General features: G+C 35.3%; 2 protein-coding genes across 25 annotated transcripts in view; both read left to right on the plus strand.

Moving 5' to 3' along the window:
* The window catches only part of ZBTB20 (zinc finger and BTB domain containing 20), an 816,455-nt gene that overhangs the window by 242,152 nt on the left and 550,906 nt on the right, over positions 1 to 23,397 (plus strand). The window lies entirely within an intron of this gene.
* LOC131825109 (heterogeneous nuclear ribonucleoprotein A1-like) lies at positions 18,463 to 19,807 on the plus strand. The gene has a single exon (XM_059164063.1). The coding sequence runs from the start codon at positions 18,522 to 18,524 to the stop codon at positions 19,194 to 19,196; it is 675 nt and encodes a 224-aa protein (XP_059020046.1). The 5' UTR covers positions 18,463 to 18,521; the 3' UTR covers positions 19,197 to 19,807.

The following is a 23,397-nucleotide window of genomic DNA, read 5'->3' on the forward strand; positions in this document are numbered from 1 at the left end:
CATAAATTTAAAAATAAAATGAAATAAGTCACTCTCGATATTAAATGCACGCTGTAGACCTGGATTTGGTGTCAAATGAATGCTGTAAAAGTGAAAATATCAGCATTCCTGTCAAATGAATGCCCTGGACCTGATGTCCTGCTTCCCCTTCAGTGCTCATGAAGGACATCACCCATCCATCATGGTTCCCTCTGCCACTAGACCATAACTTGATCGAAGACTCCTCCTGAAAACAATACTTTAGACAACTATTACTAATTGGTGGAAGTTGGATGTAAAATGAAACCCATTTGCTATTGCTGATTAAGTCATTAAGTACGAAGATATCCCATGGAGATAGAGTGTTCAGTGAGCTGCAAGTAAGAAATGGGGCTTGAATTAGACCTTGAAATAACATGAAACATAGGACATAAGATGTTTGAAAGGAAAAAGGAGATCGTTTTCAGGTTGAGGAGTCATATAAACAAATGAGTTAAATATGAAGTTGTGTGGCTTATCAACGATAATGAATAGTCCTCAGTCATAAATATGTAAGTGGTTATGTAATTATTAGTTTGAACATTTTTCTTCTCTGCTAGAATTATAAATTCTAGAACAGAATTTCTAGAAATTTCTATAAATAGAACAAATTTCATGCAGTATTATATTATTGTTTATTATAACATACCTTCTCAGGGAGAACTTCATTGATTCTTCCTATCTGAACTAGGCTCTCTTACATTTCTACAGTATAGTATGTAATTCACCTTCATAGTATATAATTCACCTTCATAGTATATAATTTACCTTCATAGTATATAATTCACCTTCACCTGATGGCTTGGGGAGCACCTTCTTGCTGCCAATATTCTATATTTAAAATTGAGGGTGATTCAAAGAGGACTTTGTTCTTATAACAGCAACTTTTTAAAACCTGTGGCTCTCTTGACACTAATTTGGAAGATTTTAATTTTTAATTTTTTTAATTTTGAGGGGTTTGGGGGGAGATTTATATTTTAATCATAGGATTTAAGAATTTTGTAACATATTTCTAATTTCAGGGAACAAAGAGACAAGACATTATAGTGGAAGGAATATGAGGTTTAGAAATAGAAGATCTGGGGGGCGTCTGGGTGGCTCAGTTGGTTGAGTGTTCTATTCATGGTTTTCAGCATGTGTCTTGATCTTGGGGTCATGGGACCAAGCCCAGGTCAGGCTCCAAGCTCAGAGCAGAGTCTGCTTGAGATTCTTTTCCCATCTCTCTCCCTCTCCCTCTGTTCCTACCCCCCACCATTTGCAAGTGTGTGTTTTAAATAAATAAATACACAAACAAATATATAAATAAAATATTGAAAAAAAAAAGAAATTGAAGATCTGGATTTAAATTTCTGCACTACATCTTATTGGCTATGAGATAGTGGGCACACCCTCATGCACTTTTAGTCTCAGTTTGCTCATCTGTATATCAGAGATGGCAGTATACCAAAAATACAATTTAAAAAAAACTTTTTTTTTAAGTACAATTAAAAAAAATTTTTTTAAATATAACTAGCCCTTTTCCTTCCTCCTTCTCTTCTTCCTCTTCTTTCTTTTCCTTTATCCTCATTATCAAAATTATACCCTAAACCATATACTAAAGTGTTTATCATGGTTACTATATAGATCCTTCTTTCTCTACCATTTTTAATATTTGCTCTAGCTCTCATAGTTTTATTGTGCACTGATTTGAGCATTACGCTTACCTAAAAAAGAAGCAAGAATTCAAGAAACACTACATATCCTAGTCCTTACTAATATTCATCATTGAATCATTTGTTCCTCAATGCCAACTCTTTCTTTTGATATATAATTATTTGATATTAATAATTTATATATTTAAAATAACTTCTAGATTGATCCATTTTATTTTTAAATTTTTTATATTGATCCTTTTTAAGCTTACCTTTTTTGTATTTATTCATTCATTCATTCAATGGAAATTGTTCTGGCTATTGATACAACTGTGTTCACTTTCTACCTGATTGCATAAACACCTTGATTATCTATATCTTGCTGAGCTTATAAAGTGTTAGTAGACCAGTGTCTCCAAAAACAATTCAAATATAAATATAAATAGACTCATCTCCATTTATTCCCACCTTTAGTATAGTTGGTGACTAGAAGATTGATTAGAAGGTTGACTAATTAAAATGTATTAACTACAGAAACAATTTCATTTACTAATCGTTACTGCTCATTTCTCAGGTTAAAAAAAAAGAAAAAATAATAATTGATGTTTGATGTTTCCTAGAAGGATAATTCCTTTAGTATTTTCTGCTTTGAACATATAACATTTAATGATGGATATCTACATGTGTCATCCTTATGATTTTGAGGGTCTTTAAGGGAATCTTTGAAAATAATTTCTAATTTTTAAAATATATTCATTTCTTTGTATTTGGGGTAAAATGTGTGAATATATCTTTTATGCCTCAAAATATATTTCTTTAAAGTATTTGCACCTTTCACACTATTTGCTGTTCTCATTTTTTGTTAAGAAGATCAATTTAGAATTGTACTATAGGTCATAACTTTTTAAAGATAGAAAATGTGAGTGAATTTGGGTCTTTTGAATTTTGAGATTTAGTAAGCATAGAAACATAATGCTGTAAACAGAAAAATAGGTAAACTGAAACTTACCTTAAAATGTTGCTTTTATAATATCATAAATTTATATAGCAAATTGGAGAGCTGAGTTCAGTATTACTTTAAAAAATGGTTGATTTGGGGTATTAAGAGACAAACATTTTTTTAATTAACATATAAAGTATTATTTGTTTCAGTGATACAGGTCTGTGATTCATCAGTTTTATACAATTCACAGCACTCACCATAGCACATACCCTCCCCAATGTCCATCATGCAGCCATCCCATCCCTCCCATGCCCTCCACCCCAGCAACCCTCAGTTTGTTTCCTGAGATTAAGAGTCCCTTATGGTTTGTCTCCCTCTCTTGTTTCATCATGTTTCATTTTTCCCTCCCTCCCTCTATGATCCTCTGTCTTATTTCTCAAATTCTTTGGATCATTGAGATTGTATGATAATTGTCTTTCTCTGATTGACTTATTTCACTTACCATAATACCCTCTAGTTCTGTCCATGTCATTTAGCAAATGGCAAGATTTCAGGTTTTTTGATGGCTGCAAGATATTCAATTGTATATATACCACATTTTCTTTATCCATTCATCTGTTGATGGACATCTGGACTTTTTCCATACTTTGGCTGTTGTGGTAGACATTGCAGCTGAGGTCGAAGAGGTTGCTGCCTGTGTTCTCAAGGATTTTGATGGAAACCTTTCTCACATTGAGGCCTTTCATCCTTTTTAAGTCTATTTTTGTGTATGGTGTAAGGAAATGGTCCAGTTTCATTCTTCTGCATGTAGCTGTCCAATTTTCCCAACACCATTCGTTGAAGAGACTTTTTTTCCATTGGACATTCTTTACTGCTTTGTTGAAAATGAGTTGACCATAGAGTTGAGGTTCCATTTCTGGGCTCTCTGTTCTGTTCCATTGACCCATGTGTCTGTTTTTGTGCCAGTACAATACTGTCTTGGTGATTACAGCTTTGTAATAGAGCTTGAAGTCTGGAATTGTGATGCCACCAGCTTTTATTTTCCTTTTCAACATTCCCTATCAAAATACCATCAACTTTTTCCAAAGAAATGGAACAAATAATCCTAAAATTTGTATGAAGCCAGGAAAGACCCTGAATAGACAAACATAATTTTTACTCATCCTGGTCTGATGCCTTAAGCAAAGCAATGCATACTTATTAGTATCTTTGCCAATGTCAGGATAAGATAAACCCTAGGCCAAAAGAAAATTTATTCTTTCCCCTGTGTATTTGTCACTTGATGTCATACTTAAATTTCCATTAGTCAAAAATGGGTATATTTACTTTCTGAATCCAGTTCTTCAACAACGTAAATAATTTCTAATTTGTTGGCTTATTTAAATTATTTTCACTTGGGGCACCTGGGTGGCTCAGTAGTTTAAATGGTTGACTCTTTATCTTCACTCAGTTCTTGATCTTAGGGTTGTGAGCTCAAGCCCTGCATTGGGCTCCACACTGGGAGTGGAGCCTACTTAAATTACGTTCATTTAAGTGATTTTTAAGAATATGTTTGCTGTTAATCATGTACCATCATAAAATATTGTTTATTCATGTCAGTATTTTACTAAGAATTCTAAGAAATATAAATGTCATAATTTACATTTTTAAATATTTATTTATGTATTTAAAATCTCATCATTTTCTCAAAAAATGACTGATACCTGTTTAGAGCAGTCTTTGACTTTCTTGAAAGTATGGGATTAGAAGTTACATTACTTTGGGATAGCATCTGTCTATAGGATTTAAGAGGGAACAACTCCAGATGGAGGGCAGTATTTTCCTTTTAAAGTTGACTTACTACTCCCAGCAACCACCACTGCAACCTCCCAGTAAGTTTTCTCTTTGTTCTTTCCTTATACTTGTATGTTCCTATCAGCTGGAGATTTTGACGTCACCATTTACACTTATGAAACTGCTGTATTTGCTTCCACCATGTCGGAGTACAGAGAGAGTGTAGTAGTTTCTCAGTATGGCTATGACAAATGGCCACAAACTGGGTAGCTTAAAACATTTATTTTCTCATAGTTCTAGAGGCCAAAAGTCCAAAGGCAAGGTCCAGCACAGCTACAATTTCTTTTGAAGGCTCTGGGTAAGAATCTTTCTTGCTTCTTATAGTTTCCAATGGCCCTAGGTATCCCTGGCTTTGGCAGTATAACCGCAAACTCTGCCTTCATCTTTACAAGGCCATTTCTTCTGTGTCTCTCTCTTTTCTCCTCTTCTTCTTCCAAGGACATCAGTCACTGGATTTAGGGCTCACCTTAAATCCAAAATGATTTCATCTCAAGGGGCTTAACTATTTACATCTGCAAAGGCCTTATTTCCTAGTAATATATTCTTAGAACCCAGGTAGACATGAAATTATGAGGAAAACTGTTCAACCTACTAGAGAGAATAATTTTATTTTTTTATGGTAAATATCTATGGAAGGCTTATTTACAAATTCACATATTAATCCTTTCTCCTTTCTGTAGTTGACACAGTTTATCTGCTCAGTTTTTATTAGAATACTTGTTGCCTTAGCACCTTAGTATTTTTTACGGATTTTACTGAATCATGAATGATTCTCTTGCGTATTCTTTTCAACTACTGAAATGTCTTTTTATTATAAATGCTAAACTTGAGGCATAGAATACGTAATTAACAGGGTTATAGGTAGTGCAAATTTCAAAACTGACTTTGGGTCATTCGGCTTTTTTGCGAAGCCATGTGTGCTGAGATACCAAATATCTCATTAAATATACAGAACTTTAAAATAACTTTACTTATAAACTAAATCATTAGTTTCAGAAAATTTTTTCATAATAGTCTCCAGATTTTGTAAGCCAAGTATGCACCTGAAATTTAGTGTTGTAGGGTGACAAAGACATTGCACTAGATTTTAGCTGTTCAAACCATGAGATAGCTAAACTTATCTCTATATATTTAGCATAGGCAAGGCCTTTATTAGACAATTATGAATCTGGCTATCTATAGAAATACACATCCATTACACATCCATTAAGCGATAATTGGAAGTCCCGAATATCCAGGACCAGACTGAAAAAGCAGAGCTCAGCTCAGAAAAGTCAGTTTTAAACTTTAAGTACCCAGTTATTGACCTGAGACAGAATTTTTTGTGCTTCTCCCAAGTTGAATCTCAAGTTATTGAAAGTGTTTTTTGTTTCCCATGATAAAGTAAGCGTTGACATAAGGAGCAAAGTAGAGCCATTCCTAAAAGAATTGGAATAGAATTGGAAGCATTTGTTGGTCCTTTCCACAATATCTCCCTAAAGTTGGACAAACATGTTGTTTGTGAAAGCCAAAGTTAATTTGGTCTCAAAGGAATTAGATTCATTGCTACTCTTAGTTGTCCTTGTCAATTTCACATCAATTCCATGATTATGGGATATTACAGATGTGTTTTCTTTAAGAATACTCAATAAACCAACAACTTGAATTTTAAAAATATACTTATTAGTAGAGTGATTATATGAATTATGTGAAATATCAACTCATAATTATATGAATTATTACTAGTCTTATCTGTTGGACAGTTCTTTTAAGTTGCAGCTTTTATGGTATACTTCCTTTCTGGTGCACATAATATATGGTGCACATAATTATAATGTATATAAAAGCTTGCTCATGGGATAGCAAAATTTAGAAATAAGTATTAGACTTCCTTACCAGGAAAAAATAAAGATTAAATAGAAGTTAAAATTAAAATTAAATTATCTCTGAAGTAGTGATATAGTTAAATGTGAAAATGTGATTGTGATTTATAAAACTGATTAGCACCCAAAATATATTAATTGAATTCCATCTAGTTTGTGTTGTTCCTGTTGCTATAAGAACCAAGGAGAAGAAAGTCTCCTTCTGCTAAATTGCAGATTTCTCTCTGGTCTGGATCACTCTTACACCATGGAGAAATTCAGAGCTAGTTCTAGGTACTACAGATAGTGCTCTAAATAAGAAGACCCCAATCCTGTACCTCATGAAGTTAAAATGGCCATGGGGTGGTAGTATGTGTGTATGGGAGGGGACCATAAACAAATTCACAAGTACATAAATAGGATGCTTATGAGGTGGTGTGCGCTTTTCAAGAAGTACAACAACAAAAAAATAGGATAGAGAATGCCTGGGGTGTGGTGGGAAGTGGTCATGGGTGGGCTTTCTGAGGAAATAATACAGAACTAAATTAATCTAAACTTTATATTCTTTTTTTAACATTAATGTACAATGTATTATTTGTTTCAAGGGTACAGGTCTGTGATTCATCAGTCTTAACACAACTCACAGCACTCACCATAGCACATACCCTCCCTAATATCCATCATGATCTCTGTATTCTTACAGGTTGCTCAGGATTGTGGTACCAAAGTGTATACGTATTAGAGCAGAAGGGCAAGGGGATGCCTGCCCTGACTCTTCACTATTAACAAGGAGCAATTAGGAGGTCTGCTTCAGGGACAACTGGTTGATGTTCCTTTTTATCCTGATAGTAAATAAAGCAATAATAAGCATTCAGAAATGGACTAAAGACGGTCAACAATATCTCCCTAAAATTGGACAAACATGTTGTTTGTGAAAGCCAAAGTTAATTTGGTCTCAAAGGAATTAGATTCATTGCTACTCTTAGCTGTCCTTGTCAATTGCATTGTCTGCTCTGGTGCCAAGGATTGGTAGAGGAGCTACAGGGGTTCTTGAACCATCATTTCTCCTCTGGCAAATAATTTTTCCTAGTAGTAATATCACCGCCTTTCTTCTTTTGCCATGTATCCAGGCAGTACATGAAAATGGAAGGTCAAACTAAATATCTTTAGATTTATTTTTTTTTTAAAGTATTAGTTCATAGCAGGCCACCATTAAGCACAGAACTTTTTAGGAATATGTAGTTAACTTTCCATTTGTGATGAGCACAGGAAATCTGTTCTTTTCATCTTTACTTTCATTCTGAAGTAGAAATTTTTCCAAATGCTTCATTCAAAATTAAATTGTTTATCTCTAACTAGACAAGGACGTGTGGTGGTAAATTATTGAAATTGATGAGATTTGATTGAATTTTCCTGAGTTTAATGTGTCTAATCAACATTGCACTCACGGCACTATTATTTTCCCATTGCTTGCTGCTGTAACAGACGACAGCGTTACCATGACCCAGGCTGATACTATATGAAAAAATGCACAAGGTGGTAGACGGTTTACTGTGGGCATTTGAAAAATGGAGCCTAACAACATTTTCAGAGATTATTAAGTTCTTAGATGAAAGGGCTTAATTTTTTCACTAGAGAAACTAAAAAATATATATAATTTTTGATAGGCTTTACCTTCATTCCAATTTGTAAACTAAACTGTGATGTGATTAATAACACAACATTGTTATCAGTTATACCACTGAATCATGGTTCTGTTCTTATCACAGTCCTAAAAACCAGAAATGAAGCAAAGAACTACTTTCTCAGAGAAAACATGGTGCAAAATTTCCACCATGTAACTTAAGTGGGCATATTATTTGTCGTCCAAACCATGTTTGAGAGGTTTTTTGTTTGTTTGTTTGTTTTGAGAGGTTTTGCTTTCAAAAACAATGATCTAAACCACAAGAATATTGTCATGATGGAAGATTATCATACTGAAGCTTCAAATACCACAAATTAAAAAGATACAGAGTACTTCTTACAACTCATGAGCATGCACTATAATGGTATAGAATATCACAAATTTTTAAGGAGTGCATATGGCAATACATACCTGAAATTATAAACCATTTAGACATTTTGTTCTACTCATGTTGTGTATTTGAGAGCATAGATCAAGGATAAAGTCAAGTAAACAAGCCAAGGTTAGAAGTTGGCAGTAAAATATATAAAAAATACATTTGTGATCAGTCTTGTTTGGCATGTTTCAACACCTTGAGACATGTTGATACCCAGAAATACTACTTGTATAGTGAGTATATTCAGTTTACTCAGCTTGTCAAAATTTTCAGCATTATACATTGTTCTCTGCTATCATAAAGATGTGATGACAGTCTGTCTACAAAGTACCAAATAGAGATTTGTTAATTGTAGTAGTTGTAGATGCTTAGTAGAGACTGAAATCTCAAAGATGTTTTTCCATTATTCTGTACTCGATTCTTTTTTTTTTTTTTAAGATTTATTTATTTATTTGACAGAGATCACAAGTAGGCAGAGAGGCAGGCAGAGAGAGAGGAGGAAGCAGGCTCCCCACTGAGCAGAGATTCCCGATGCAGGCCTCGATCCCAGGACCCTGTGATCATGACCTGAGCTGAAGGCAGAGGCTTTAACCCACTGAGCCACCCAGCGCCCCTCTGTACTGGATTCTTAAGATAAAAATATAACCTGTAGAATTACAAGATAATTTACATACTATATTTCTAGTGTAATTCAATTATTTTACAGAGGAGGAAATGGAAACAATGAATAGGTGTAGCCAAGTACAGAGTGAAGGATCCAGAGATTCGGTATAGAGTACTTTTCACCATTTATCACTACACCAAACAAATAGTTTTGCTGCTTTTATCTTAAAAATGCATGGTAAAAAATTTTTAAAAGTAAATTGGTACTCAAGGATATAAAATGAAAAATATTTCTTCACCAACTTATAGTGCTATTACCAGAGATAAATAGTTCCAAGTATACTTGTATACAGAAATTTGCCAATATACCTCTATTTTAAGAACAGAGGGAAAAACAAGTAAATAAAAATGAAAAGAGCATCATACCGTTCAAGTTTTCTTTGTATTAAATTGTTTTGTTTTGTTTTCTTAATACCGTATCTCAGAGATTTTATGGTATTTATACTATAGTATATTATTCTATATCATCTTTTTTAAATAGCTGCTAATATTTCCACTTTATAGATGTAACATGATGTATTTAACCACTGCCTAATTTGTGGACATTTGGTTACTTCCAATTTCTTTTTTACTCAAAAAATATCACAATAAAAAACCTTCTAAATATATTTTGTACTTATTTTAATAGTTTCTGAGAATATTTGTGTGATTAAAATGTTTACAGCTTATTAAAAATTTTCCCTCATAAACATTATTTTAATATATATTTCTAACAACAGTGTATGAGAATTCCTGCTTTCCCACAGCCTGACCAAAACTTAGTTTTAACATTTTTTCTGAGCTGAAAAGTGAAAATTATATTCTATCATTACTTTGATTTGCATTTTTAATGAGTTAGATTAAAAACATTTAAAAATTTTGCTAGCTATTTATATTTCTTTTTCTGTGAATTGGCTATTAAATATTTTTTCACTTTTTCTGTAAAGGTTCTTTTTAATCTTCTATTGATTTGTATAACCTTTTTGTATATTAACAGAAAATAACACTTACTGTAAGATATGTTTAAAATATTTTTTAGTTTTTGCTTTGTACTTTTACTATAGACTTTTTATGTGGCTGGGTTTATCAGTCATTTCCTTTGGGGTATAGAAAACTCATCAAAAAGTTATCCAAACTAAATCGATGGTTTAGTTTCTTTTAAAATCTCCATCTTTTTTTTTTTTTTTTAAGATTTTATTTATTTATTTGACAGAGAGAAATCACAAGTAGATGGAGAGGCAGGCAGAGAGAGAGAGAGAGGGAAGCAGGCTCCCTGCTGAGCAGAGAGCCCGATGCGGGACTCGATCCCAGGACCCTGAGATCATGACCTGAGCCGAAGGCAGCGGCTTAACCCACTGAGCCACTCAGGCGCCCCAAAATCTCCATCTTTAATTCAACAAAAAAAATTACTTTTATGTACCACATATTTTAAAAATATTTATTAACACTTATTTTGGGGCATACAAATAAACTTTTAATCACTTTTTGTTCCATGAACTTTTTAGGAAGTACAATGCACTAAGTCAAAAAAACAAAAAAAAAAGTGCTAGAATAAGAACTGAAATGTCAAAATTTGCATATTTTTCTTTTATTTATCAGTCACTCATGTCTTTTGTTTATGACATAGGAAAATCCCAAGAAACTTTTTTACCTATGAGAATAAGTTATTGTATTTTGGTAATCTAAGCAGTGATTAAATCAGTAAAGCATCATAGAATAAATCAAACCCTAGCGAGATACTTTTAACAGCAATTCCAGTTGGTATGGTAATGTTAATTTTACTTAAGAGAAGCACTTGCTTATCAGTAAGACCTTATAACTATACAAATAAAATCAAAATGTGAATGTTCTAATTTTAAGCAGGATGCAATAGCCAAGTGATAAATAGACATATTTGTACTTTGAAAAGTTCACTTCAAGTCATCCTCATTAGTGAAGGGCAGTTACTTCGTTTGGTTTTCTAAGCTCAAGAAACAGCATGGAGACTACACCAATTCTCATGGCTGACATTTTTGTAAAGTTTGTAAATAAGTAAAGGATCCATTTAGCTAGGAAAGTGGAATATTTACACAGTAAAAGAACATTATTCTGTTTAACATCTATTATATTCATGATTGGAATTGACCAGGAGAGAAGTGAAGACAGATGAGATGTGAACTCTAAGTGAGGGAGAAGAATCAGGAAATGTAATTTAACTTTTCCCTACCCTTTATTTTTAACAGAGTACTCATTTTTCAATTATAAAAGTAATCCACCAGCGTGATAAAACCATTTAGAACACACAAAAAAAGCAGAAAAAAAACAACAAAATCACCCTTGATATAATTCCCACATAGAAAAAGGTCTTTATTAACTTTCTGATGTCTGTATGTATATGTACATGCAAAAATGTAGGATTATACTCTGCATGATTGTGGATTCTGATACCAGCAGTATATTGTGAACACTTGTTTGTGTTAATAATTTATTTTCCCATGGCATGATTTTTTATGGATTATATAGTATTCCACACAATGGATATGTTAAAATAATTTAGCCAATCTCTTATTCTTGGACATGTAAGTTGCTTCCAATTTCCCTCTATTAGAAATAACATATGAACATATGTTTATAAAAAATAAAAAATTAAAAAAAAAAGAAATAACATATGAATATTACTGTGTACACATTTTTATGAACACCCCTGATTATGTACTAGGATAAATTACTATAAGCAGAATAGCTGGGTCACAGATATATCTGACTTTCAAGCTTTTGATGCCTTTAGCTATACCTCTTACAGGTTGCTGTGGCTTGGCCAGCAGTCTCATCAAGTGCCTGCTTATATCTCCATCGGTCCCTGATCTGTAACTTTATTTGGCCCACAGAAAAGCTATCAGTGGTCTGGGAAGGATGAGTACAAAGAGGAAGGAAGAGGTCAAGCAGAATTAAGTGACGTTTTTGTCTAAGAGATGTTACAGGCTGTCAAAGGCTATGGAGAGTAGCTCCAAAATGAACTTGCATTTTCAGGAACACCTCAGACTCTGGTAACTTGGCACAGATGAAATGTCCTTATTTGCTTTGAGGCAATGGCCTGGCCTTTTAGACACATCTCGTGTATTTGGTGATTGAGACCACTTACTCATACTAATCACTGCACACAGAAAATACATAAAAGATTTGTATTCATCACTCAATGTATTTTGCTCCTCAAGTGTCATGAAACATTCAGGGTATATTAACTGGCAAATGCACACCTGGAGTATGTTACTTAGCTTTAGAAATTGCTAATTTAAAAAAATCAAATATTTAATTTTGAGGAAAAAATCAGTTTTGGATTTTGAGCATATATATCATCTTTCATTTTGGCCCAATTAACCCAGCAGGTGTGTGCAAATTAGGTCACTACTTTGTCACCGTGGTAACATGCTTTGGGGAGGTGGATCTTAACCACATCCAGCACAGGTGATGTTGGCTGAGTTAATATTAAGAGATGCTTTACAAACAAACAAGGTAGAATTTAATCTGTTAAAGTGTAGAAAATAGGTCTGGTGCTGGGTACCAACAGATAATATTCTATGACATGACAAATAAGTACAACCTCAAATTTATATCAACAAGAGAGAGCTAATGAACCTTAGAAACAGAACTTTCATGTAAAACTTACTGATAATCCCTCATGAGGTAATTGCCTTCGTCTGTCATCCAGCCGGGGATATGGGGGTCAGGGTCAGTTTCCCTGGAATTTAAGGCTGCTTTTAGAGTTAAGCCATGATTTTCAGAGGATCATCAACACCTTCCTTTCTTCTCATTATAGGGACTAGAATCTAGTTAGTACCTAGGGGACAGTGTCTAATTTTAAAAGGACAGTTTAAAAGGAAAGTATCTAATCATTTCCTTTAAGTGCTATTTTAGATCATTATTCAGAATTGCTTATGGGTTAGGAAGTTGGCACACTTGGTCTATGCCAGCACTCCAGCATTAATACAAGTCTCTAACTCAGGCTTCTTCTCACCAGGTGGAAAATCAGACATGCTTCAAGATCGCTGGTAGAGATTGTGCAATCTGTTTGGCTGCTGAAGGTTCCAAACCATGTGGGCATTCTGCAGCCCCACAGAGTGGTAGAATTTCTTCACTTATCACTGACAAGTTCACACCTCTTTTGGTCATTAAAATTGTAAATCTGAATTATCAGATGCAGAAAATAGGCCAAACCAATTATTAAGTATATTTCTAAGAAAATGCATCTTCCATGACCACTTCCAGCACTCACTTATGGATTATATTTCCATTCAGCCTGTGGGGCCACTTCATATGTGGCTTTATGTTTTTAAGATTGTCCTAGTTCCTTGCCTTGTATCCGTATCATTTGTTGTAATTTTGAAGCATTTTTATGTACCATATTTCGTTTTTGTGGTATTTTACACATGGCATTTCAGAAACTGGAATCCCTCTAGTGTTTATTTTCATTGGTTGTGACCGCAGCTTTATTACTTATTTCATGTGTTTTCAATAGTTAATATTTACAAAACACTGAACAAACTCTTCAAGATTGCTTTCTATAATCTCCCTCTGGATGCATCAAAGATGCATCAAAGATGAGAGGTGCACTGAAGAGTCATAGTGACTTACCCTGTCACAGAGCATAGGAATTCACTTGCAAATGAGGATCAAGGACCCCTGTTTCCAGTTCTTTTTTTCTCTTCTCTTTTTTAAATCTTCCAGTAGTCTTCTGGGTTTGGAGACTTAGAGAGGGGTGGCATTGCAAAGTGGAGACAGTTGATTCAACTCCTTATTTCTCCTTCAGCATAAACTCCCTATGTTCAGGTCCTCCTTTCCCATCCCCAATGGATGCTGGAAACCATTTCTTTAGAAGAGTTGATTCATAACATAAAGACCAGAAGTCTCAGTAAAATCTGTTCTTATGGAGGGTAAGGGTATGCATTTTTAACTGGAGAACAGGATGTGTCATATTTACCCTGTCCCTTAGTGGAACAAGCCGGGTGGCAGCACAAATTAGCATAGCATTGGAACAGAGCTTTATCACAGTGGAATCCCAGGTTGTTTTAGAAATCAAACTTGAAACAAAAATATGTGAAGGGATTGAATCCATCAAATCTAATGAAGGAAATTTTCGTAGATTCAGGGAACCTGGACCCTTGAATTGTAGTAACCAAGCTGGGGAGGAAATGGGCAGTTAAACAGAGTAGTGCTGTATCTTTCATTGTTTGATGAAATAATTTTTGCCCCTTTTAACTGGTATGTTTAAAAAAAAAAAAAGCCTGGTATATCTGAAACAAAGAGCTTACACAGTCATTGAGCTGGTTGGTTTTTATACCTTCCTTTACTGAGTATTGTCCTTCAGTACAATACAGAGCCATTTCTTTGTTCTCACAAGCTAGCAGTTAAATTGTATGTAAATGTATGCAAATTAGATGCTGTCTAATAAAGAGAGTCATTAGATGGAAGAAATATTTAGTTTAGAAAAAAAAAAAAAGCAGGTGTATTGTGTAAAAGAAAATGTAAGGCTACAAAAAAGCCCAAACTTTTGTGGACAGTTATAGAAAAAAATTATTAAAATAGATTTTTAAAAGACTTACGTCTTCCTGACCTTTCCTTTGTGCTTATATATATGTGTGTGTTTTTTAAATATTTACATATAAAACTAGGGGATTGGCTTCTTTCCCAGAATTACTGGAAGCACCTTCACCAGGAACATTTGGACTTGAATAATCTCCACAGCAGCATTTTCTTTCTTGAATTAAATGAATTGTAAAATGGATGATTGGCTCAGGAACACTGACTGCTTATGTGGATTCCTTTCCTTTAGATGGAGAGGCTTATGACTCCATGGTGGGCAGCTTGCAACTGATGATCTTTGCTACTTTAAGGTTCCCCTTCCAGGCTACTCCACCCTGGCCTTCTAAAGGCTACTCTAGGCTTCTTAAGAGATATGTAGACTATAAACTTCTTTAGAGAAGCCAACAGTTTGTTCTGAGCGTGATCATGCTGTATTGAATGTTTAGCACAATGCTTAACACTTACTAGGCACTCACATTTATTTTTGAATGATTAAGTGAATAATTGAATAAATAAATAATAAATAAAAATAAAAATAAAAAGTAACTTGACAAACATTAAGTTTGGTCAGTAAAGTGGTTATGGATATGTCAAATACCTTTGCAGACAGTTAGTGAAGCAATTGTTGATTTGCATATAGTAGTTACATGGTAAGTAAAAACACTTCACTGTCCAGTTTCCTCGGCTCAACCATAACAAGTGTGTTAAGTGCTCACCAAGTGCATTGGGGGGACAAAGGTGAAAAGGCATGGTGGTTTCTCTCTGGGAGCTCATCATCTCCCACAGGAATCAGGCACACACCTACTTAAAACACAGCAAAGTGTACACAGTAAAGTTACAGATAAAATTGTCTGGGAGCACCAGAAAAAAGGAGAAATTCGGACTGAAGAGCATATGAGGTAGGTTCCTGGAGGAAAGTGGGTCGTCAGGAGCAGATGGTTGGCTATGGTGGGTGGAGAAGAGCAGAGTTGCAAAATTCTCCTCCTTGCAGTCCCCAGTTAATAGAAACATACTAGATTTTCTTCTCTTCTCTTATGAATTTCCAGCAACAGCTTGATTTTAACCTCTGTGGAAACACAAATGAGGGCTGTGATGGATACAATAATGACTAGGGTTAAATTATAACTCCAAGTCAAAATTTTAATCACATTCAGCTATTGAATAGGAAGTAAGATAAAGTATGCAAAGGAATTTTATAACTTTTGCATTCCAAGACATTAAAAATATAAAATTTTATTATTTTTCATAATGTCTAAAGTTTTCCATGGTAGGAAATAAAATTTAGGGGATAAGAGGTTTGGAGACCTAGAATGGAGTATCTCATATATGTAGTACCTTATAGTTTACAAAGTACCTTCCTAAATTACTGTTTTATCCTATCATCACAACAGCCTTTGAAGCTTCAGGACTAACCTCATTTATTTCCATTTCACAGATGAGAGAACTGAAGTTCTGAGAGGTTGTGACTTAGCCAAGGTCACACAGTAAAAGTCAGAGCCAGGTTTTCCTGAAAGGCTGTCCAGTTCTTTTCATTTACCTCAGATGAGGTAACGATGCATAGGATAATTCTATAGCTATATAAGAAGTATACATCTTGATTCTAATTTGATCCCAAATATTTTTTATTGATATGAGTAAAATAATGTAAGACTGAGGAAGGCACACATGGGCAAGAATGATTATTTTGATAACTTGCTGTGGGTATGAAAATCATGATGGGTCTATGGATTGAAAGCATTTTAAGTTATTTTCTTGACTTTTGAGTTAAAAAAAAAGATTTCAGTGAGAAAGTGCAAAATATGCTGCACCAAACTCATCTTGGAGGTAACCAAAGGGCTGTGGGACTAACAGCTTTTGATATTACTTAGTGCTTATTATTGTTATTATTATTATTTCTTTTTAATTATGCAAAGTGCTAATCAGTTTGATTATGCACAGTGCTAATCAGGTTAATTATGCAAAGTGCTAATCAGTTCTTCTTGAAGCACACGAGGAGAGCAGAGGTGCTGGCGGTGAATGGCGTTGGTTGATGGGGGTAGTCACGGCAGTCATTCCTTATTAAGATAGGAGTAGACAAGATAGCAAGGGGGATTTATCCATAAAAATGAGGAGGAAAGGAAAGAGAACTAGAAGCACACGGAAGACTGTGGTTTTGGCAGGACGGTGCTTACGCATAGAAAGCTGTTTTTCCCCCTGTTGCATAGTTTGGTTGGATAGTCTCTGCTATATTTTGAAGGCACTCATTTGAAGCCAAAAAGACTGCAAAGGGAAAGAAACAGAGTATTGTATAGCTAGACAAGTTGTCAAAACAACTTATTGTAGTTGGCAAGCACCAATTCCTGGGAGGACAGTAAAGGAAGTAGAATCTAATAGACCTATACATGAAAGAGGACATCAATAAAGAGAATTGAAAAATTAAAGGAGTGCCACTCTGATAAAATAAACAGGGCCATCTCAGCACCACACTGTTATTGGGATGGCCGTCTGTATAGCAGGTTTCCTGAGGTGAACTGAGGGCTTTGTGGTGCTGGCAGTTGTCTCCACTGAGAGTATGATGACGAATATGACAATAAGAGTTTTATGTAATAGCTCCTAGTTGGATCAGCTTTGTTGCTGCTGAAATCAAAGTGAATTTTAATATTAACTTGCAGGTCTGTGCTTATGAAGCTGGGTGACTTCCTGTGAAGATGAGTTTATAGCAATATGTTCGTATGTTTTTATAGAACAATGACCATGGAGCTCCCCTAGGAAAGCCCTTTTGATTCGCTCCTCCTGTTCTGTTCTGTGGTTTGATAAGCTATCAGTGAAATGCGTGGATACCTACTTGTTTGAATGTATTCAAAGAGCAGAAAGCATTTCAGGATTACTAAGTGAATATTCATTTTTTAAAAGAAACACATTCAGTCCATGTGACTTTTCTTTGACTCTGGAATTTGAGCAGAAGATTTATTACAAGTCATTTGTAAAAAGGAGGGTTTGCTTCCCCCTTTCCAACCTGGGGTTTATTTACTTTTCCTTTTCAGTCCTCTGCCTAAATACAACTCATCTTCACAAATGCCTGTAGTGAGCTCGGTTTTTGGAAATGTCCAAATAATGCTAAGACTCCTGCAGAGGCAAAGTCATTGGTGGTGTCTTCAAAATAGGGCATATTAATGAGGCATTTGTCCAGACAGCATTGGTATTTGGAACAAAGACTTGCCTTCAGTTTTCATTTTTGTTTTAGCCAGGACCAATTTCATTTTAAAATATGAAGAGAATGACATAGATCTTTGGTTTCCAAGGAGAGTCTGGAAAGGAATAGATTGTTAGAGGACAGCACCCACAAATTGAGAAAGCCTGTTGGGGGCCCTTTGAGAATTTGGCTGGAAAACTCTGTTATAAGCAGTCCTTCTGCTCAGCTTCATGGGAACATGGTTTTAGAAATGAAATATTGCTTCTGTGTTCCCAACCCCCCAAACTAAAATAAAGATGAAATGTTCATAATACCACTTTATCAAAATCTTTCAAGTTATTTCTTAATAAGTTAAAAAAAAAAAAAACTTCTGATGATTCTACCCAAAGGAAACCATGCAAAAATTCCATTCATTGATGGTGTACTAAACTCTTGATTTCTTATTAAGTCATTTGAAAGCAAAGATCTTGCTATGTAAGGCATTTAAGATGTTGCTGGAAAATTTCAAGGAGAAAATGATGTGAATCAAATGGCAGACAAAAATTAATTTAGTAGTATTCAACTAATAGGTCCAAACTCCTGATTAATTACATACTTGCACCCATATTATACACACTCTCCCACATAGACCCGCTCATCCCTTCATGAAACTAATATTATTTGGGCAGCTCCTTTTGTAAAATGTGTACCATGTACTAGTAACAGTATGGTTTACTGTCCTTGATAATGGAGATACAATTATTCAAAAATAAACAAGTGCCCCTTTCTGCCTGTGGACGCCGCCGAGTAAGCATCGTTAAAGTCTCCCCTCCCACCGCCGTCATGTCTAAGTCAGAGTCTCCCAAAGAGCCTGAACAGCTGCGGAAGCTCTTCATCGGAGGTCTGAGCTTTGAAACAACCGATGAGAGTCTGAGGAGCCATTTTGAGCAATGGGGAACACTTACGGACTGTGTGGTAATGAGAGATCCGAACACCAAGCGCTCCAGAGGCTTTGGGTTTGTCACCTATGCCACTGTGGAGGAGGTGGATGCAGCCATGAATGCAAGGCCACACAAGGTGGATGGAAGAGTTGTGGAACCAAAGAGGGCTGTCTCAAGAGAAGATTCTCAAAGACCTGGTGCCCACTTAACTGTGAAAAAGATTTTTGTTGGTGGCATTAAAGAAGACACTGAAGAACATCATCTAAGAGATTATTTCGAACAGTATGGGAAAATCGAAGTGATTGAGATCATGACTGACCGAGGCAGTGGCAAAAAGAGGGGTTTTGCTTTTGTAACATTTGATGACCATGATTCTGTAGACAAGATTGTCATTCAAAAATACCATACTGTGAATGGCCACAACTGTGAAGTAAGGAAAGCGCTCTCTAAGCAAGAGATGGCTAGTGCTTCATCCAGCCAAAGAGGTCGAAGTGGTTCTGGAAACTTTGGTGGTGGTCGTGGAGGTGGTTTTGGTGGGAATGACAACTTTGGTCGCGGAGGAAACTTCAGTGGTTGAGGTGGCTTTGGTGGCAGTCGAGGTGGTGGTGGATATGGTGGCAGTGGGGATGGCTATAACGGATTTGGTAATGATGGAAGCAACTTTGGAGGTGGCGGAAGCTATAATGATTTTGGCAATTACAACAATCAATCCTCAAATTTTGGACCCATGAAAGGAGGCAATTTTGGAGGCAGAAGCTCTGGCCCTTATGGTGGTGGAGGCCAATACTTCGCCAAACCACGAAACCAAGGTGGCTATGGTGGTTCCAGCAGCAGCAGCAGCTATGGCAGTGGCAGAAGGTTTTAATTACTGCCAGGAAACAAAGCTTAGCAGGAGAGGAGAGCCAGAGAAGTGACAGGGAAGCTACAGGTTACAACAGATTTGTGAACTCAGCCAAGCACAGTGGTGGCAGGGCCTAGCTGCTACAAAGAAGACATGTTTTAGACAATACTCATGTGTATGGGCAAAAAAACTCGAGGACTGTATTTGTGACTAATTGTATAACAGGTTATTTTAGTTTCTGTTCTGTGGAAAGTGTAAAGCATTCCAACAAAGGGTTTTAATGTAGATTTTTTTTTTTTTTTTTGCACCCATGCTGTTGATTGCTAAATGTAATAGTCTGATCATGACGCTGAATAAATGTGTCTTTTTTAAAAAAAAAATAAATAAATAAAATAAATAAACAAGTGCCTAGCATTGTGGAGCACACAGGAGATAAGATGGTATTTTTCTCATGGTCTTTAGCTTTAGGAACAAAGAGTTTGTGCTTTATTCCTCCTCAGAACTTTTCTCCTTAGTAATCTATATGAGTCAATTAGTTGGCATTAGTATCTTCAATATTTGCAAAATAAGAGGTTGTACTAGATGGTTTCTGAGGTATCTTCATCTCCAATAAGCAGTGTTAGAGTTTATAGCTGATTATATTATAAAATGAATTTATTCTTTATTACCATGTGAAGAGCTTTGGGATCGTACACAATCTCTCTTACACTTTGATCTTTGAGAAAATAAGGTAATTTTTGGCTAATTTTGTGGACACAGACTCCTTGGATTTAGGCCAAAATTGAATCTATGAAGAGTGGACTTTGGAATCCACTCTTCCTGAGTTTGAATTCTGGCTCTTTCAGTGACTAGCTGAGCAAGTCCTAACTGCTTTGAGCCTCTGTTTCCTCATAGTTCCTACCTCACAGGATGGTTATGAGTATTAGTTGAAATAAACTATATAAATCACTGAACTCAATGCCCAGTGGCACAGTGGAGCATAGCTTTGCTCCATAGTCAGTCCCTTTTTCATTTCTGGCGACTGTAGCCTTTCTGGCTCTTGCTACCAAAAATATCTTGAACTAATTCAACTTCCTTTCCCCAAGCTGCTTTTTCTTGTATTAAGCCTGTACTTCAATTAACTCAGTATTTTTTCCTTTTTCCCATTACATCTTTATAGTTTATTTCTCCTTGATGTCTTTTGATGTCCTTCTTATGTACATTGACTACTTCCCTGCTTTGTGAGTCAGCTTTGGAGTACTTGTATTTATTATATATAGTATAGGCTTGATTACAACAACAACAACAAATATGTGCAACTATAATTCCAGTCAATTATATAGAAATATGCTGTCTATGTCAGAGCTGGACTGTAGTTGTTTATGATTTTGAATTCTTGACTATACTGGAAACTTCTTGAGGGCAAGGTTGGTATCTTTAATTCTTGTATTCCTAATATTTATCATATACTCTATCAAGAAGAATTCCAAAACCTAACAAGGGGAAAGAATTTTAAAGGAGTAACACATATGATCTACTAATAGCGGAAGTGTTATGTAAGTGGGGATGTTGAAAGCTTCCTGGAGCAGATATTGGGAAGGCTTCCAAGAGCAAATGATATCAGAGTTTGCCTACTTTATAAAAAGTTCTTAATTTCTTTTTCCTCGTGGAAAGAGGGAAGAATAAATAAGGCTTTTGCAGACATAAGAGCTTAATGTGTTCAAACAGTTGATTGGCAGCAAGAAGACAGGGGATCAGGTGACAGAAAGGAAGACAAAGTTAAGTTGGGAGAATATTCTAAAGGATGTATGAGTTGCTCAGTGTTTTGTGTGAATAATCTTAGTTTTCCAACATAAGTGTATATTTGTGGTTAAGAGAACACTATGTTGCAAGAATACAGACATTAGCTTTTTGTGTGTGGAAAAAGAAATGGTAAGATTTAGGCAACAGTGAATACAGGAAAAGAACAATGAGGGATCATGTCTGAAAGAAGGTCTGAATCCAAGTCTAAGTTCGATTCCATACTTGTTTTATGACCTAAATAATTCACTTCATCTTTCTGAATCATATATCCTTTCACATCACATCCTACCTCTCATTTAAATGTATATGAGTTTAAATCACTTCTATTGATTATAACTAAAGAGGGCTTTTATTTTGAATGCTTTGGATCTCAGAGATTGGTCTTGTTGAACGAGAAAGGTGAATTTTGTACCTTTTAGCACAATTAGGTTAAGCCAGAGGTAGGATATTTGGGAAGAAAAGAACAATGAATAAGAATAATATTGTTCTGACCAGAAGGTGAAAAGGCCTTCTAAAAATAAAAGTAAAGTTATGGCTATCAAAAGACTGTAAGAAGGCAGAGATATTGAAAGATGTGTTTAATAGATTTTTGCATTGGGAGATGGCTATAGATCCATAGACCTGGAAAAAAAAAATGGAGAGAGAGAGAGAGAGAGAGAGAGAGAGACAGGGAGTATCCTAATTTCTCTACCCTGTATGTTGTAATTTCTCTACCTGTATGTTGTAAGTTAACTCCTGTGACTGATAACTAACCAAAAGATAAGACAGGAGAGAAGAAGTGCAGAGGAGCTAAGAAGAGGGCACTGGCACATGGTTTGTAAAGCTTCGAGGCCTGCATGTCTTCATGTAAGGGCTCATATCCTGAGACTTTCTTCTACCATAGCGGAGGACTCCTCTCAGTTACCCTCCTTCCCTTCCTTCTGAGCATTCTGTTTATGCTGCTGAAATGTCAGGACTTTGGTTATGTAGAACCAGGAGAATGTAAAACAACTGGGAAATTGACCTTGGCTGGACGAGGGGACAAATAACTTATCCAAAAGTGGCAGGATTTTACTAGAGTAACAGGACAAGAACAGAGATGGGAAGAACAATGAACAGGTGTGGGTGCTGCTTGTGAAAAATAGATTGGAGAGAGGTCTGGGCCAGGAGTTGAAAGAGTGTAGAGAGAGATTCTGAGGCACTATTAGTGACTGTATTTAATGTATCCAAGACAGAGAGGAAATATTCTTCTCTACCTCTTTTTGATGCTTTTTTGAGAGACTAAACAAAATGGATTATTTTGTTTTGTTTTGTTTTTTAGTATGTTTCTAGTCTTGGCAGCTATTATTTTGGATCAGATTAGGTAACACCTGGACGACAGTTTTGTTCTCACATTCCCACCTCCATTACCAACACAACCCAGTGAAGAAGTGAGGCTCAGAATTATCCCAGTGTTCAGGAATCTATAGACTTCTGTGATTTATGCTGTGTTTAATGGTTGTTACTGATGTTAAGTTTAATGCAGAAAAGTATAAGAATAACAATGATGGCCAACCAGTATGTGATTCATATCACATGGTAGTTCTCTCAAGATGGTCTAATTTCTAGAACATTTCACCTACATGTTGATCCTAATTCATGTTTTTCACTTGTTAGTAAAAGATCTACAAAAAATTTCATATTAACCACAACAAATTTGTGCTTAGGTTTAAGAAGAAAACACTACATTTCAGATACTACTATGTTTTGGAATAATCCTTGGAAGATTAGAGAGGCAATTAATCAAGATTCCCATAAGAAACGTTAGCAAGTAAACATTATCTAATAAAACACTATTAGTCATCATCGTTATTTAGGAATTAGATATGGTTCAGTCAGGGTAAGTGTTGTGTCATGAAATCATTCTCTGTAGATTGACTACTGACATACGTGGACATGCTTCACTATGATATGTCTGATACATCTTGTGCCACCCCAGGGCTGGGCTTTCCAGCTGTGAAAACTGTGTAAAGACTTGCTGACATAAATAACAATTTTTATAAGGTGAATTGCATACATTGTCTAATGTCTGTTTTGGAGATTTTCTTTTGTTTTTACTTTTTGACATGAAAAAAGGGATACAATTTTTAAAATCCATTTATTTTATTGTTTTTAAAAAAGGGATTCCCACTGGATT

Source organism: Mustela lutreola, chromosome 2, assembly GCF_030435805.1.
Source record: "Mustela lutreola isolate mMusLut2 chromosome 2, mMusLut2.pri, whole genome shotgun sequence".
Lineage (NCBI taxonomy): Eukaryota > Metazoa > Chordata > Mammalia > Carnivora > Mustelidae > Mustela > Mustela lutreola.